General features: G+C 35.5%; 1 protein-coding gene across 4 annotated transcripts in view; it reads right to left on the reverse strand.

The window, feature by feature from the left end:
- LOC128218573 (serine/threonine-protein kinase TBK1-like) overlaps nucleotides 1-17,405 on the reverse strand; it is a 35,423-nt gene extending 18,018 nt beyond the window's left edge. The window contains exons 1-10 of one of the 4 annotated variants that reach the window (XM_052926269.1): nucleotides 17,382-17,405; nucleotides 14,292-14,414; nucleotides 13,680-13,817; nucleotides 12,994-13,123; nucleotides 12,436-12,526; nucleotides 11,222-11,315; nucleotides 5,541-5,698; nucleotides 4,484-4,594; nucleotides 2,207-2,386; nucleotides 343-548 (exon numbers count right to left, since the gene is read on the reverse strand). In XM_052926269.1, the coding sequence (XP_052782229.1) occupies nucleotides 343-548; nucleotides 2,207-2,386; nucleotides 4,484-4,594; nucleotides 5,541-5,698; nucleotides 11,222-11,315; nucleotides 12,436-12,526; nucleotides 12,994-13,123; nucleotides 13,680-13,817; nucleotides 14,292-14,414 (1,231 nt within the window). In that variant the 5' untranslated portion in view covers nucleotides 17,382-17,405. Of the gene's footprint in view, nucleotides 1-342; nucleotides 549-2,206; nucleotides 2,387-4,483; nucleotides 4,595-5,540; nucleotides 5,699-11,221; nucleotides 11,316-12,435; nucleotides 12,527-12,993; nucleotides 13,124-13,679; nucleotides 13,818-14,291; nucleotides 14,415-16,302; nucleotides 16,645-16,746; nucleotides 17,330-17,381 lie in introns of those variants that run through there. The other 3 variants (XM_052926268.1, XM_052926267.1, XM_052926270.1) reach the window with 3 other exon arrangements.
- Nucleotides 17,406-17,843: the final 438 nt, after the last annotated feature.

Below are 17,843 nucleotides of genomic sequence, written 5' to 3' on the forward strand. Positions count from 1 at the left end.
TGTCTGACTATATAACATTGTATATATGACTGTATGTCAATATTTTTGTTGTAAAAGCTTGATACGCGCAGGGATTGGGTACAACATCTTCCTAGCCAGTATACATACATCATGTATAGCGTTATTAAAGGCACTGACGTCACTTCGTGTTATTGATAAGAGGAGGACGTTTTAAACTGTTATTTGAGGATCTCTTACATCTTCGTATTAAGGCAAACGTGATACTACTAGTATATTTGTACTTTTGATATTTATAGTGCATTAGAACTTTTTGTGGGCGTTTGACCCGGAAAATTAACCACAATTTTAACGTAATTTGTAAAATACACTTAAGATATTTACGTATTTTCGGGATATGTGGTTTATGCATATCCGTGATGTCTTTGTCAAAAACAAAGAATTGCGCCTTTTGAACGGATTTTGGGTAGGTTTGGATCTGTTCATTGTCTGCCACCACATCCTTAGCACTTTTGTTGCCAATCAGGATAAGCTGTCTGACCGCTGGAATATCCGTTAGTTCTGCTATCAGCTCTTGAATATGCACTAAGCTGAAACCAAGTAGAAACCACTAAAGTATGACACACAAAAGCTACACTAAATGATCGGTATGATTATCACAAATTGGTGCATTACCAATAATAGTACCGATAGTGAAACTTTGAATCATTTTGACCATATGCCAAAAAAAATATGGTTTGGTTAGGGTTACATCCTTTTCAAAAACAGGTAGGGTAGGTAGGCTTTTATTTATTTTTTTATAAGGCTTTATATAAGAATGTTGTTTTCATCATTGGAGAATGGTGTTAAAGTAATATTCTGTATAAATCGTTAAAGGTTTGAAACTACATATTAAAACATATTTAAACAAGAGGCCCAAAAGGGCCTATGCTCTACTGGCATGGCTTTTGTGGTCATATCAATCCAGAGCATGTATGTATGGGTAAAAGGCAACAGACATATGGTTTATGTTTTGTGTTTGGCTTACCTTAAAACGTAGCACGTTCAACATCTGAGCCCAGAAAGTATTGTAAGCAGATTAGTTCCATGAACTATTTTAATATGTGCCAAGTAAAAGTCATCTGACAAAAAAAAAAATGCTTTCAAAACTGTACTCATAGTAAAAATTTCTGTAGTTTTAAAAGTTAAAAAAAGTTGGTCAAAAGGTCAAAGTCAAGGGCATCCTAGGACAACATTGATCAATTTGAACAAACATTCACAATCAATTGTGCTGAGATGGATCCACGAACACACAAAAAGATTTTTAAACCTTTCCAGATTTATGTTTACCAAACCTGTGAACCCTGGGTGTGGCCAGTAATGACACCAGGTGCATAACTTAAACATTCACAACCAATTTTGTTAAGATGAATGCGCAAACTACAGAACTTAAAGCTAAAAAATGGCCTTTGGGCTTTCAACAAGAACAAGGCAGAGTAATTCACAAAATCAGCTGCAGAAGCAAAAAGCAAATTGTCTCTCAAAATCCTAGACTTGCAAATTGTCTCCCTTAACTCTAGACTTGAATTTACATGTACATGTAAACTTGGCTAAAAATAGAATTCGCTCATGCAGACCTGGCTAAAAATAGAGAGCATTTCTTTAAAACTTTCATGGCCCATAATCTAGGCATTCATGGGCGGATCTTGCTGGTTTTCGAAAGGAACCAAGCTCTAATGGATATCTAAATACTATACAAGTTTCATCGAGATACAATCAAAACTGAAGACTGTATCGTGTTCACAAGCAATTGTTTACAGACGCACGAACGCACGACCGCACGACCGCACGGACGCACGGATGCACATACTACGTACACATTACCATCGCATAAGCTCTTCTGGCCTTTGGCCAGTAGAGCTAAAAAAGAAGAAGAAAAATATCAACAGACTATATAAACGGTAGGGTCGGCGCCTATTTCGTAGGTTAAGTCGGGTAACCCGAACCAAATGTATATTTTTAGACACTGACAAGTGACACGTATATCCGGTTGATGTCAACGAAATACAAAAATATACTCTTTATCTTTTTAGACAAAAATCAGAAACAAAATCGTATGCTTGCGTGTAAAAATAGTATTTGGTCTGAAAAAGAGACAATACATGTTTTGAAAGTAAACCAAGCACAAACTTTAAACAATACAGACACTGATGAAGATACGATAAATGAATTAAAAGAACATTAAAATACAATTGTAATCAGTTATTACCAGTCCGTTTTGTGTAAGTAGATCTTGTGATTAGAGCTTGTTTCACAGTGGTAAAAGGTTAATGTTTTCCTGTTGATAATGTCCGTGACTGCTGAGTAATACTGGTTAAAGGTCCAAGCTTTCTGTCGGTCTGGTTCAAACAAACCAGCTAGAATTGGCCTAAGAAGATTCTTCAAACATCTGAAAAATATACCATACCTTCATGGATACCAGCACAAAACTAATGATATCTATTAAAATCCTATGTCGCACAATGAAGAATCGAGCTGAAGTATTCACGAATAAAATGGAGCAGGTTCCCTCAAATTCGGACAGAAAAAAATGCTTATTTATCTAAGTTACTCATTCAATACCAAATAGTCATTAAAAACCTTCAGATGGACCTTTTTCCTGCGTTGGTTGAAGCGAGAGTGAGCAAGCAAGCTACTGTGCCTGCGCGCATATAGCTTTAGCCAATGAAATTGTTTTATTGAAGTTTGCGAAGCGGGAAACTTCGATTAGCTCCGTCTTGACAGGTGTATACAAGCGTGTTAATTAACTGCAGCATGTCATAGTTAGATGCGTAAACGAGAACGTGTTCTAAGATTGACTGGTTTGGGGGAAAAAAACGTCCCATTTAGAAGGTAGTTTACACAATGAAATGTGGACCACTAAAAAAGTTGAAGGCTGTCAGTGTTTTTTAGGCCTGATTTGGGGCCGAAATTCGGCCCCATTCCCCTCTCCAAAAAGTATATATTTTTCCCCTATTTCAGTAAAAAATTCCCCTCCCGACGATGTCAAAATCGTCCTCTAAAATAACTTTGCCGATCGTAATTACGGCACTTTTCAATACGGTAAACGCAGCTGTTCGTTAATCAATAGCTGAAAATAATGACCTGTGCAAGGATAGCGCATTGTTGAAACCTTTAAATAAGTGTATTTGTTGTTGATGTGGATTGGGTCATAAGGTCAAGATTTCTGGACTCTCGGTTTGGGATTTTGTACTCATTTGTCAATATCAATACACTTAAATTCTCAACAACAATAGGGTAGATGGAAAGATTTAACAAGGGGGTTTTAGAAGAAATAATGGTTATTTTTTTAAAATGCCCTTATTGTTTCTCGATATTGAGCGCATTCGTCCTACAATAGCTCAATTGCTAATCGTGTGTCGGGGGAACCTGAGCATATCACCCGCGGATTTTAAGATCCTATATGCCCCAAGGAGCACTGTGATTATGCTTGTTCAACTAGTAATAATAGTCTTTGTTTGGTGCTGAACAAAGCGTGTTAGTTTCAGAATGGGTAAACAAATGAATTTGGATTCTTTGTTAAACTCTCAAGCCGCAACATGTGCAGTTTAGACATAATACATAATGTGTTTGCTTTGTTATGATCAAATATTAACAATTTCCAGCTGTTTCCTTAAAAACAGTTCTTTGTGTAATAAAATGCCAGTTAAGATCAATCTATTCAGTAATGCAAGCTTACAATGTTTAACGCAAATTAAGTAATACAAACGTGTTAAAATGATTAATGTCTAAAACTGAAATGAAGTGCACTTAAATTTACATATTATTTTGCAACTTTAAATGTTATAGATATGAGCAAGAAATGTAGGTGATTTTAACAAAACATCCCCTACATAACCAAAAAACATAACCAAAAAACAGGACATGGTTAACCTTAATATTTCAAAACAACATATGAGATGCAGACATAATCAACATTTACTGTGTATCTATGTAAACTAATTAACAAACAGCTGTTCAATTGATACTGGTATAATAAAGGGATAAATATGGTCCTGTTCTAGTGAGTGTATGCATATGAATTTGTATGTATAATCCTTAAAGATGCCCTCTTACTCCCAAATAAGATTTACCACAATTAATGCAATTGTTTTGATATACCAAAAAGGATGAATAAATGTCGAAAACAATAGTTATGAAGGATACCGAGTTTAATCCGAAGGAAAGGTGCATAAAACACGTTATTTCTACTGTATGAGACGATAGTAGATCACAGTAAATCTTTTAGCACTCACCAATCATTAAATATTTTTGCGTTTTTAGCTATTAAACACACGGTTACAATCTTGCTATCAGTAAACGACATTTATTCATTCTTTTTGGTATATCAAAACAATTGTATTAATTCTGGTAAACCTTATTCGGGAGTAAGAGTGCAACTTTAATGTTTGAAATGTGAAAATGGTTGGGGAGAAGACAATGCATTACATTTCAAAAATTGAATGAGCATATGCCGCTATAACCATCAACATATTTAAACCTTTACCTTGACAAATAAGTGGTTTCTGGGAGGTCTTTTGATCGTTCAATGGGCCCATTTAGAGCTCTCTGTACACCGGATATCTCACCGGATGCACGGTCTGATATAATTTTAAACCTGAAAGGAAATACATATAGGTTACAGTGACCCAGTTAATATACTTGTCATGAAAGGGGGTCTGCCTTCATTTTCCTGGTATTATGTGTCAAAGTTTGTTTGTTTTGAAGACTGTCATATTCAATCTCTCAAGAGCAGCGACCTTGAGGATTTCGGTCAAAAAAAGGAGGAAAACAACTAAAGCGTGTTTGACCTATTTAAAACAATCGATGAACAAAACCGAAAGCAGGAATAAAAACATCTATAAAGTCCTGCTCATCTTAATACATTATAAAATAAGATAAAAGTGAACTTTGTTAGGTTTATGTATGCTTCAAACGTGAAATATCTATAAAAACGACATTGACCTTCAACTACATATTTACGTGCATGCTGTATATTTATACTCAATAATATTTATGCATTACGTGACTTTAATAAAAAATAATAAGGTTTAAGGGCATAAAGGCTTGGCTTACTGATTGCAATAATTGAGGTTCTAGCCGTGCACAATTGCCAACGATCTACACAATTGTTCGATGTTATGTTAATTTTGGTATGTTTATGAAAGGAATGCTCTATGGTTATTCAGTTAACATCAAGACGTAGCAAAGCGCAAAAAGTTAGCATAATTAAGCATAATTTATACTTTTAATAGCTATATTCATTAACATAATTATCTCCAAACCACCACTATCTGGCCAGATATTTGATAAAACTGAAATCTAAAATAGTTAAACATCAAGAAGTTTCAACGCGCAAGAAGTTAGCATAATTAAGCATAATTTAGTACTTTAGCTATAGTCATTGACATAATTATCTCCAAACCAGCACTATCTGGCTAGATATTTGATATAGCTGATGTCTAAAATCTAGGTGAAGGTTTATTCGTCTTCCATGAATCCGGGTTTTTTCTGTTTATTTTATGATTTACTTTCGCTTCAACATCTTCGTACCCTTAACTTACATTGTCTGAGAGTCACTCCGTCCCCCAAACGCCTGGAAGGGCAGACTGCCAGTGATCACGTGAAACACGGTGACCCCGAGTGACCAGAGGTCAACTGATGACGTAAACTCAGATTGACCAGCCTGTCGTAACACACCGCGTTGGAACATGTCAGGATGCTGTAAAAAAGATATAAAGTCATAACTCGTTATGTCAAAGTCGTTGGAACCTCGGGAAATCTTCGAGATAACGAACATTCGATATAACCGATATTTAAAGCTTTGGTATCTAAACCCAACATATTCGAAAGAAGTTCGACATAACCAGAAACTCAAGATAACTGAGTTCGACATAGCGAGTTTCGACTGTAGATGGTGGTTAAAGAATAATGGATTAGCAGAACAACCAAAAAGGTCAATTTCATGCAGTACAGTGTGTGTTGTCCGTTTGGTACTGAGCCCTGAATTAAACGGGTAACATAAGCACAGACTCACAGTAAACAACAACAACAACCCTTATCTATCTATCTGATTGGATTGCTGTTATAACTCCTATTCCATCAATTGTAGGAATTCACATAGGCAGCTACAGCGTTCGGCGCTAGAGGGAGCGTTACTTAAGGGCGTGACCTCCCCTCTCTCGGAACCGAAAGATATTTGGTAGGGGTGGGTATTGGGTACTTCCCAAAGAGTTTTTTTTACAATTTCTTATCCAAAGAGGTCTTTTTGGGCGTATTTTGTTGCTTTCATCCTATAGTGAAATAAAAAGTTAACTTGGCACCGGGTGCGCCCTTCCCCCCATGATCCGATAGTGATTCAAGAGTTAACATTTTCCTGTGAAGTAGAAAGTAGAGCATACGATAGATTTTCAGGAAAATAAACGCATGCTTATAGCTTTACAAACTGAGAAAACCCATAGTTTTATTACGTGAGCTAAACAATATTAAGGCCATTTCTTATTTAAAAAAACAACATGATATTTTACCGAAAGAAATTGAAATATTCAAACGTTTCGGAATTTCCATTTTAGTGTAATTCATTTACTTCCTTGGCCTTTTTTTATTAAAATAAGCTGTGTCAGCTATCTTGTATCAGGGACAATGGCAAGGCGAAACAAAAAGCGGCATAAATGAACACGAGTAAACATTGTGTATACTTACTAGGCCTAAAAAATACATTTGGTTCGGGTTACCCGACCCGACCTATGAAATAGGCGCCGACCCTACCGTTTTTATAGTCAGCTTGTTAAAAAAGGAAAAACTATCAAAAAAATATATTAATTTTAGTTTGTTTTAATACGTAGTTTAAAACGTTGAACGCTTGATACAGAATATTACTTTAACACCATACTCCAATGATGAAAATAACATTTGTATATAGAGCCTAATTAAAATATATAAAAAAAAATAAAAACTCTACCTACCCTACCTATTTTTGAAAAGGATGTAACCCTAACCAAACCATTTTTTAAACCCTATTGTCTGAGACAAGTTAACTCAGGGTTTCTAGAGGGCTTCGAATGAACATGTTAAAAATACACATTGAGCATGTTTTTTCTTGCTAGCCGGCTTGAGTTAATCTCATGAACAAGCATGTGTGCGTGCATAAAAGATTAATGAATTCACAAACATAAAGGCTTACATGAAGTAGTCAACCAGAAACTAGGTGATTTTGTTTATGATGGACTAAGCGCGTTAATACAGCGATAAAATGTTTCAAGTCCTACACAAAAATAGTTGGCAATCCTGATTGTTTAAAAGTTCCACCCCAGTCGTATTTCACCATGGTTTTAATAAATACAATAAATATTATCCAATTTCAAGTTGAACCATCATTCTATTAAGCCCACAAGTGCTTCAATTCAGGGTGTTACAGAAGACGCCCTCCTTTTAATACTCCTACACAGTGACTGCTAAGTGAATTGCCTAAAAGATGAATTACTCAATATATGTATTAATCATAACTCCTACAACTTTTGCACTCGTTCAAACTATGAGCCGTAAAATATGGAATAGAGAAAATATGCGTTTCTATTATTATTAATAAACAAAGCACTAGTATTCACTGAATACAATGGCATGCCATTGAATGGGGACGTTCTGAAAATAAGACGAAATAAACAGAACACCTTTTAGAACAGAAAGAAATGGAATTATAGTTCTAGAAACTATCATAATTCCTGCATAACAAAAAAGCGTTATTCCCGTTTTTAACCTCATGTAAAAATATGCATGTATTCCAAAACAGACCTACGAGGTCAATAATTGCTACAGCTGTAAACACCAACAGTCCTTTGATGTCAATAATTGCTACAGCTGTAAACACCAGCAGTCATGGGATGTCAATAAGTGGTACTGCTGTAAACACCAACAGACCAAGGAGGTCAATAATTGGTACTGCTGTAAACACCAGCAGTCCTAGGAGGTCAATTATTGGTACAGCTGTACCTAGAAGGTCAATAATTGGTATAGCTGCAAACACCAACAGACCTAGGTGGTCAATAAGTGGTATTGCTGTAAACACCAACAGACCTAGGAGGTAAAGAATTGGTACAGTTGTAAACACCAGCAGTCCTAGGAGGTCAATAATTGGTACTGCTGTAAACACCAGCAGACCTAGGAGGTCAATAATTGGTACTGCTGTAAACACCAGCAGTCCTAGGAGGTCAATAATTGGTACTGCTGTAAACACCAACAGACCTAGGAGGTCAACAATTGGTACTGCTGTAAACACCAACAGACCTAGGAGGTCAACAATTGGTACTGCTGTAAACACCAACAGACCTAGGAGGTCAATAATTGGTACTGCTGTAAACACCAACAGACCAAGGAGGTCAATAATTGGTACTGCTGTAAACACCAACAGACCTAGGAGGTCAACAATTGGTACTGCTGTAAACACCAACAGACCTAGGAGGTCAATAAGTGGTACTGCTGTAAACACCAACAACCTAGGAGGTCAATAATTGGTACTGCTGTAAACACCAACAGACCTAGGAGGTAAAGAATTGGTACAGTTGTAAACACCAGCAGTCCTAGGAGGTCAATAATTGGTACTGCTGTAAACACCAGCAGACCTAGGAGGTCAATAATTGGTACTGCTGTAAACACCAACAGACCTAGGAAGTCAATAATTGGTACTGCTGTAAACACCAACAACCTAGGAGGTCAATAATTGGTACTGCTGTAAACACCAACAGACCTAGGAGGTAAAGAATTGGTACAGTTGTAAACACCAGCAGTCCTAGGAGGTCAATAATTGGTACTGCTGTAAACACCAACAACCTAGAAGGTCAATAATTGGTACTGCTGTAAACACCAACAGACCTAGGAGGTAAAGAATTGGTACAGTTGTTAACACCAGCAGTCCTAGGAGGTCAATAATTGGTACTGCTGTAAACACCAGCAGACCTAGGAGGTCAATAATTGGTACTGCTGTAAACACCAGCAGTCCTAGGAGGTAAAGAATTGGTACTGCTGTAAACACCAACAGACCTAGGAGGTCAATAATTGGTACTGAAGTAAAAACCAACAGACCTAGGAGGTAAAGAATTGCTACAGCTGTAAACACCAACAGTCCTTTGATGTCAATAATTGCTACAGCTGTAAACACCAGCAGTCATAGGATGTCAATAAGTGGTACTGCTGTAAACACCAACAGACCAAGGAGGTCAATAATTGGTACTGCTGTAAACACCAGCAGTCCTAGGAGGTCAATTATTGGTACAGCTGTACCTAGAAGGTCAATAATTGGTATAGCTGCAAACACCAACAGACCTAGGAGGTAAAGAATTGGTACTGCTGTAAACACCAACAGACCTAGGAGGTCAACAATTGGTACTGCTGTAAACACCAACAGACCTAGGAGGTCAATAAGTGGTACTGCTGTAAACACCAACAACCTAGGAGGTCAATAATTGGTACTGCTGTAAAAACCAACAGACCTAGGAGGTAAAGAATTGGTACAGTTGTAAACACCAGCAGTCCTAGGAGGTCAATAATTGGTACTGCTGTAAACACCAGCAGACCTAGGAGGTCAATAATTGGTACTGCTGTAAACACCAACAGACCTAGGAGGTCAATAATTGGTACTGCTGTAAACACCAACAACCTAGGAGGTCAATAATTGGTACTGCTGTAAACACCAACCGACCTAGGAGGTCAATAATTGGTACTGCTGTAAACACCAGCAGTCCTAGGAGGTAAAGAATTGGTACTGCTGTAAACACCAACAGACCTAGGAGGTTAATAATTGGTACTGCTGTAAACACCAGCAGTCCTAGGAGGTCAATTATTGGTACAGCTGTACCTAGAAGGTCAATAATTGGTATAGCTGCAAACACCAACAGACCTAGGTGGTCAATAAGTGGTACTGCTGTAAACACCAACAACCTAGGAGGTAAAGAATTGGTACTGCTGTAAACACCAACAGACCAAGGAGGTCAATAATTGGTACTGCTGTAAACACCAACAGACCAAGGAGGTCAATAATTGGTACTGCTGTAAACACCAACAGACCAAGGAGGTCAATAAGTGGTACTGCTGTAAACACCAACAGACCAAGGAGGTCAATAATTGGTACTGCTGTAAACACCAGCAGTCCTAGGAGGTCAATTATTGGTACAGCTGTACCTAGAAGGTCAATAATTGGTATAGCTGCAAACACCAACAGACCTAGGTGGTCAATAAGTGGTACTGCTGTAAACACCAACAGACCTAGGAGGTCAACAATTGGTACAGTTGTAAACACCAACAGACCTAGGAGGTCAACAATTGGTACAGTTGTAAACACCAACAGACCTAGGAGGTCAACAATTGGTACTGCTGTAAGCACCAACAGACCTAGGAGGTAAATAATTGGTACTGATGTAAACACCAACAGACCAATGAGGTCAATAACTGGTAAAGCTGTAAACACCAACTGACCAATGAAGTCAATAATTGGTACTGCTGTAAACACCAACAGACCAAGGAGGTCAATCATTTGTACAGCTGTAAACACCAACAGACCTAGGAGGTCAATCATTTGTATTGCTGTAAACACCAATAGACCTAGAAGGTCAATCATTTGTACAGCTGTAAACACCAACACACCTAGGAGGTCAATCATTTGTACTGCTGTAAACACCAACAGACCTAGAAGGTCAATCATTTGTACAGCTGTAAACACCAACAGACCTAGAAGGTCAATCATTTGTACAGCTGTAAACACCAACAGACCTAGGAGGTCACTAATTTGTACTGCTGTAAACACCAACATACCTAGGTGGTTAATAATTTGTACAGCTGTAAACACCAACAGACCTAGAAGGTCAATCATTTGTACAGCTGTAAACACCAACAGACCTGGGAGGTCACTAATTTGTACTGCTGTAAACACCAACATACCTAGGTGGTCAATAATTTGTACTGCTATAAACACCAACAGACCTAGAAGGTCAATCATTTGTACAGCTGTAAACACCAACAGACCTAGGAGGTCACTAATTTGTACTGCTGTAAACACCAACATACCTAGGACAGGTGGTCAATAATTTGTACTGCTATAAACACCAACATACCCAGGAAGTCAATAACTGATACAGCTGTAAACACCAACTGTCCATGTAAAGAATCAGTCCAATACGTACAACGCATGAGTAAACAAAATAAACCAGTCATGTTGTAAAAGGGGCATTGGCTTTTTATATATCGATTCCCTTACAATGTATTCCTCCGTTCCGTATATGCTCATAAAGGTCTCATCCTCGTCCTGCAGTTCTCGAGCGGCTCCAAAGTCCGTGAGGACGTACGTCGAACTGCAACGTCAAAAACGTCAAAATAAGTAACGTAATGGATATCATAAAATGTCATTTTTTTGTACAAAGAACGATCAATTTGATAAGTTATATACACAGTATTTTCTCGCGATAAGAATCACAACGGCAATAGAACTGCTAGTTCATTCATACAAAAATGCTTATCAACATGCTTATATGGTCCCTTTGTGTTCGTTTGACGTCATAGTCAATTGTATTAAATGCAAAAAAAATCGGTTACGAGTAATATCAATGAGTTGAATGACATTGTTGTAACTAGTCCAAGATTGTCATATTGAATAAGGTTTGTATTGTGTAATTGCATTTAACTACTGTCCACAAGAGTATAATGCAATTTAAAATATTATTGTGAAATATCAAATTTAAATAGTCACACACTTGACAAAATCATTATGTTAAAACTAACACAAAAAAGTATGCGTTTAAAATAAATGATGAGGTGAATAATGTGGACCATTTTCCACCAGCTTTTCATTTTGATCGACTGAGATGAACTACGATAGCGTAGAGACTCACACACCCTAGTCTGTCTCTTGGATAATAAACAAGACTTATTTTCATTTTAAGAGGTCATGGATACGAGCATGCCTGTTGCAAGGCTTAAACTAGGGATCCATTTTGTGAGAGGCAGACACATATGACGGAAGATAATCTAACCCATATCGGAAACATCTGGTCCCATTTTCTCAAAACTTCTTAAGTTCCTTATAACAGGATTAAGCTAAGCTCACTATTTTAGTTTTTGAATAATTTTGCATAATATTTACTTCTTTAAGACTTAGAGTTTATACTGAAGATAGGAATTATCTTTATGATTATCACAATAAACCATTTTTCAATTATCAAGATTCAATTTAAGTTTGTATTTTGGCTAATTGTAATAAGCGACTTAAGCCTGTTTAGCTTAAGAAGTTTCAAGAAATTGTGTCCTGAAGGGATGTACATGCACTATTGATTGTTCAGAACAAAATGCTCAGTTGATACATCAATATAATGAAGGAGAACGATCTTATTTTTGAATTTGTTTGATTCGTGTTCTTCTACAACACGTTTCAAACAGGAAATCGAACAAACGAATATTAACATGTGAGACACTTACCTTCCATCACCTTCTATCTTTTTTAATATATTGCCAGGCTTGATATCTCGATGAATTATTTTTAGAGAATTCAGATAGCTCACACCTTCCGCTGAAAACAGAGAGAATAGACATTATAAGCAATAGTGGTATCTGTTAGGAACACTTTGTTATTAACAAGTATAAGTCGCATACATTTCTATAAAGCTATCCCATGTATGGATAAAAAATGTTCGAATAAATAGTGAAGTATGGACAGAGAGGGATCTGGTGAGTACGCTTGACCTAATGCTATAATATACACGAATAAACAAATGTCTTAAACAGTATGAAATCAAAGATAAATGCAGTTTAATCATTTTTACAAAGTCGGTTTCGGTTTTTGTTGATGTCAAACAGTAAACTTGAGGTTAGCTTGCAGGTGTTCTAGACTACACACCGATCTAAACATGAGAAACATTACATCAGGAAAGAAAATATCGCGGTTATTCATTACAACTTGCTCAGGGCGATTGTGTAACTATCTAATGAGGTAATTTAATTAATCATGACATTCACTAGGCTAACAATATCACATACTAATGTCACGTAGAAACGTGAGGAATTCTTTCTCCTGGAAACCAAAACTGTTGGTTGGCTGTTCCAACAGAGAGTATACACTTCCGGCCTGACAATACTCAAGAATCATCACTTCTTGTCCCGTCTCTTGCTATAAAGTTTTTAAGAAAAATATCCAGATATTTTCAGTTCAATAAAACATAATGCATATTAACATCTTTTGTGTTGTTTATTTTATTTCAAGAAAACAAGTGTCTGATTTCAAACACGAAAAAAATAATAATATATTCAGATTAATTTGATGCAGAAAAAAAGAAGAAAAAAAAAGACATTTCGAAGTGAATTATTTATCTGGTTATGTAGTTCAAAATTCTAAAATACACTGTTCCAGTATGGATTAAGTCGAATTCAATATACTATCAATTTTCCAAACTTCACATCCATAATAGACAATCGCTATCCGTGTAAAAGTATATCTTTACTATTCTTAATCTTGAAATATATATATGCATTTCTTAATTATAACAAGCAGTCGACATAACTCTTACCAAAGCTAAGTTTAATATCAAGCATAAAGCTGTTTGGTATAATTAAAAGAAATACTTAACAAAATTTCAAGATTATGATAGTTAAAGATATACTTTTGCACCGATAGCGAGTGTCCATTATGGACGCGAACTTTGGAAAAAAGCATGCATTACACTTACAACTGTTTCACACGCTATAAGCCTCATCACATTTCTGTGATTGGTAGATCTTAATAGCTCCGTTTCTCGAATGCGAGCGCGTACATTATGAGGAGAGCTGTCCAAGGAAACCTTGACGGCCACTTGATGACCATCCGACTGAAAATAATACGCTTTATTTAAAACAGTGATATATAAATTGGAGTGCATGGAAAGGTTTCAACAAATGGCTTTGCCAGTATTTGGCAATGAAAACATAAGAAGTGACTTAGAAGCTTAAAGTAGGATGCTTTCTACTGTTTCAAAGTTGTTCAGTTGAAAACAAAAAATCCAATTTGAAGAAAATCGCAACTAACAAACATACTTCCTATTGTAATTGAATGCATTTCCGATATCCGCTTTTGATATCTCAGAAAAACATCTTAAGTGGTTCCTTTGCTAACAGTTTCATCATTCCTCGAACATATTAAGACAATTAACAATGCTTCCTCAAAATATCGACACAGTTTCAAAGAAACACGGTCGAAAATACTGTTTTACTTCCCATATTTCACATCCACAACTTGTCATGAATTTGAACAAAGAACAATTTAAAAGCAAAAATAAAAGAAAATCACTCGAAATGAGACATACCCTCGATCGTGCAAGGAGCACAGTCGCTGTGGCCCCCTTGCCCAAACAATCAGCCGTGTTATAAACATAATTGATTGTATGATGCAGGGGGCCGGTTTTGTCCACATGGCCAGGATATTGCATCTGAAATCAAACGGAAATAAGAGTAAGATGGCAGGTATGGTGGCCAATTAAAGATGCACTCTAACTCCAAAATGAGATTTGCCACACTAAATACAACTGTCTTGTTATACATGTACCAAAAAGGATGAATTAATGTCGAAAACAATGGTTTTTATGAAGGCTACTGAGTTTAACGTGAAAGAAAGGTGCAGAAAACATGGTATTCTACCTTATTCCACCTTATGAGACTATAGTAGATCACAGTAAATATTTTAGGACTCACCAATCATTAATTTTAATATTTTTACGTTTTCAGCAATTAATTACACGGTTACAATCGTATTATCTGTCATGAATTAATAGTTTCCATAAATGCATTATTTAGTAAGTAGTTAAGGGTTTATCACTCAACATGTATGTTTGTTATACACGTGTATGTATTGATTTTAAATAAGAGTGTCATTTTAAGTGCCTCGCCGTACATAACGATGATAAGGGGCTAACGATATCAAATTTCAATATTGTTATTTAAATCATAGTAAAAGTGAATACGTTTGGTTTTGCCAAACCAGAGCTATCTAAATAGTTTACTTTAAGTAGAATTAAAATAAGCTTGAAGTCTCAAGACAGCATATCAACACAATATAAGCTCATGCCTTGAACATATTGAAGCCTCTGGCCATGGTATATGGTAGCATGCTACATGTACATACATTATATCATTATAATCATTACAAATTAACTTTACATATTATAGCTAATATTGATTACATTCTTGGTATTTTCATAAACATTATGACGTTAAACAAATAATTAATCTATTAATAGAACTTATGTTATAAATCATATGCCATGTTTTTTTTTGTTTTTATACATATTGGTGTGACGATAAGCTTTTTATACTTATGTCAAATGAAATTTATGTTCTGTTCGGTTCTTATTAGTTCTTTTTACTTTAAATAACATTAAGATAAGCCTCAAGTCTTAAGATTTAACTCTATAAGCTATGCTTTCGTTCCAATCCATTTTAATAGTATAGACAACCTTTGTGTGTGTGTGCATATTCTTTGTAGTTTGTTTGTATACGTTGAATAAAATATGTTTAAATCAAGTCTTAAGTTGGCAAGACAGCATATAAACACAGCATATGCTTATGTTAGCCTTTGGATCGACTGTATGATAACATCTATACAGTATATAAAACTTAACAATTGTATAAAAGGTGCAGTTAGAAAGTGTAACATTTTAGCAGTCTAATATATCATTTATAGCGCATGCAAGCAGCAGTGTGTCACATGTTAAAACTAACAATTATGAAAATAAAACTGACACGTATTAACAACAAATTGCTCTGACAAGTAAGAAACTCAGGGAGCTCCCTAAGATTTAAAAACACACTATTATTTAAGGCCTACATCTCACTAACATATAGAAAGAAAACAAATAAAATATTTCTAAATAATAAGGGCACGAATTCTCATGAAAAAGTTGCTTTAATTTATAAGTTTAAACGTAAACATCAGGGTCTACATCTCAAAAAAAAAATAAAAAAAAAATAAATTAAATATTCTGCATAATAAGGGCACTAATTCTCATGAAAAAGTTGCTTTATTTTATTAGTCAAAAACGTAAACTTCATGTGTTCTTCACTTTCTATGTGCACTACAGTCATAGGATTTGCATTGTATAACTATTGCTAATTAATTGCACAGGCATCTGAATCATTGTTTGTCACTAAAATGACACTAAATATCTTCAGATGTGTTGTTTATCTCATTGTATGCACCCAAAATGGTTTTAAACAACATTTAAGTGACAAACAATGATTCAGATGCCTGTGATTAATTGTATACGTATTGATTACCAGGTATATAAAGCTATCAGTTCAATTAACTAAATAAATTCTTACCAAATATCATCAAATATAATACCGAATATATTCCACTCACAACAGTTAACAAACACATAATGATCCACAATCACTCCATTTAATATAACATTTTTGTGTGTTGATAGTTTTCATTCTGTTCTCGAAGTTGACCTTAAGCTAAATGATAGACATGTTTAGCCATTGAAACATAAAATAGATATGTGGGGAAAACCCAGTTATTTATGATCACATTTCAAAATGATTATGTTTGGTTCTGTTCAACATATGTATTTGTTTTGTTCTATTGAATCTTTTCAATGGAATATTTTAGTCGACTGATAATCCATGGAATGTTTTTGATTAAGTGGATTAATTTGTTTATACATATATTATGTCACTCGGGAGAGAAAAGGAAAACAGCAACACTCTTCAGATTTAACAAACGACATTTCAATATTATAAGTAATGCTAAAAATCAGATACCTAGAATAAAGCATAATGCTAGTATCCAAAGTCCAATTTTTCATAACATATCTTCACTGATTTTAGTAGTTTTAATGTCATTAGACACACTATATTTAAATTTAATCCAACAACACTTTCAGTATAATTCCCACAAAAACTGGTGACTGAAACCTTTTTGAAAGAAAACTGTTTGTTTCCGACTTCACTGCTGTTATATAACAGGTTTGGTTGGAATTTGTTTTTGTAAGGTCGGACAGAAAGAAAATTTCACCCATACAAAATGGGGTCGGTCGAAGGAGTCAACACTTTTTGAATATCATCGGCCAAATCCATGGAACTCCTCGCCCAAATTTCTCGTAGCTTTTTACGAGTAACTTGTTTATGTAGCTTATTTCTATGAGCCACATTTCTTACTAAATCTTGATTTTACTAAAAAAAATATCGTGATCTTTATGACGAGTAATTCCTTTATAAGTCCAAAAACCAAAGATGTAAATTTTCACAAATTAGAACAAAACAATTTTAGTGAGCTTAGCTAAATCCTGTTATAATGTAATAATGAACTTCAGAAGTTTCGAGAAAATCCATTAGAAAAGAATCAGACACTAATTGCAGTAATAAAAGTCACTGTTTTCACATATTGATTATCATACCTACAAAATTTACTAGTCAAAGCAATGACAGTACTGAACGGCTTGAGCGATGAATCCATCAATTGGATATTCAAAACGATTCATATGAATGATAGCATGGCACCCACTACCACCACCATCACCACCATCATCACCACCACCACCACCACCATCACCGCCACCACCATCACCGCCATCACCACCACTACCATCACCACCTTTTAGACACACATCTGAGTGTTTTCATGTGTTAAAAGACATTAACAATAAAAATTCGGTGTATTCCCTTAATTTGAAATGTTGTTTGGTAAATGTTTAGCAGAGTAAAACGGATAGCATAGCAAACTGTGGTATTCTGATTCTGCCCTACATGTGTACTAGTGTGTTATTCTATTATGCTTTTCCAACATAGCTTAAATAAAGAGAGAATTACAACATAATTACATATAAGACCAATAAATTATTCTCCTGATGCTAAATGGA

The sequence above is a fragment of the Mya arenaria genome, chromosome 14, assembly GCF_026914265.1.
Source record: "Mya arenaria isolate MELC-2E11 chromosome 14, ASM2691426v1".
Taxonomy (NCBI): Eukaryota; Metazoa; Mollusca; class Bivalvia; order Myida; family Myidae; genus Mya; species Mya arenaria.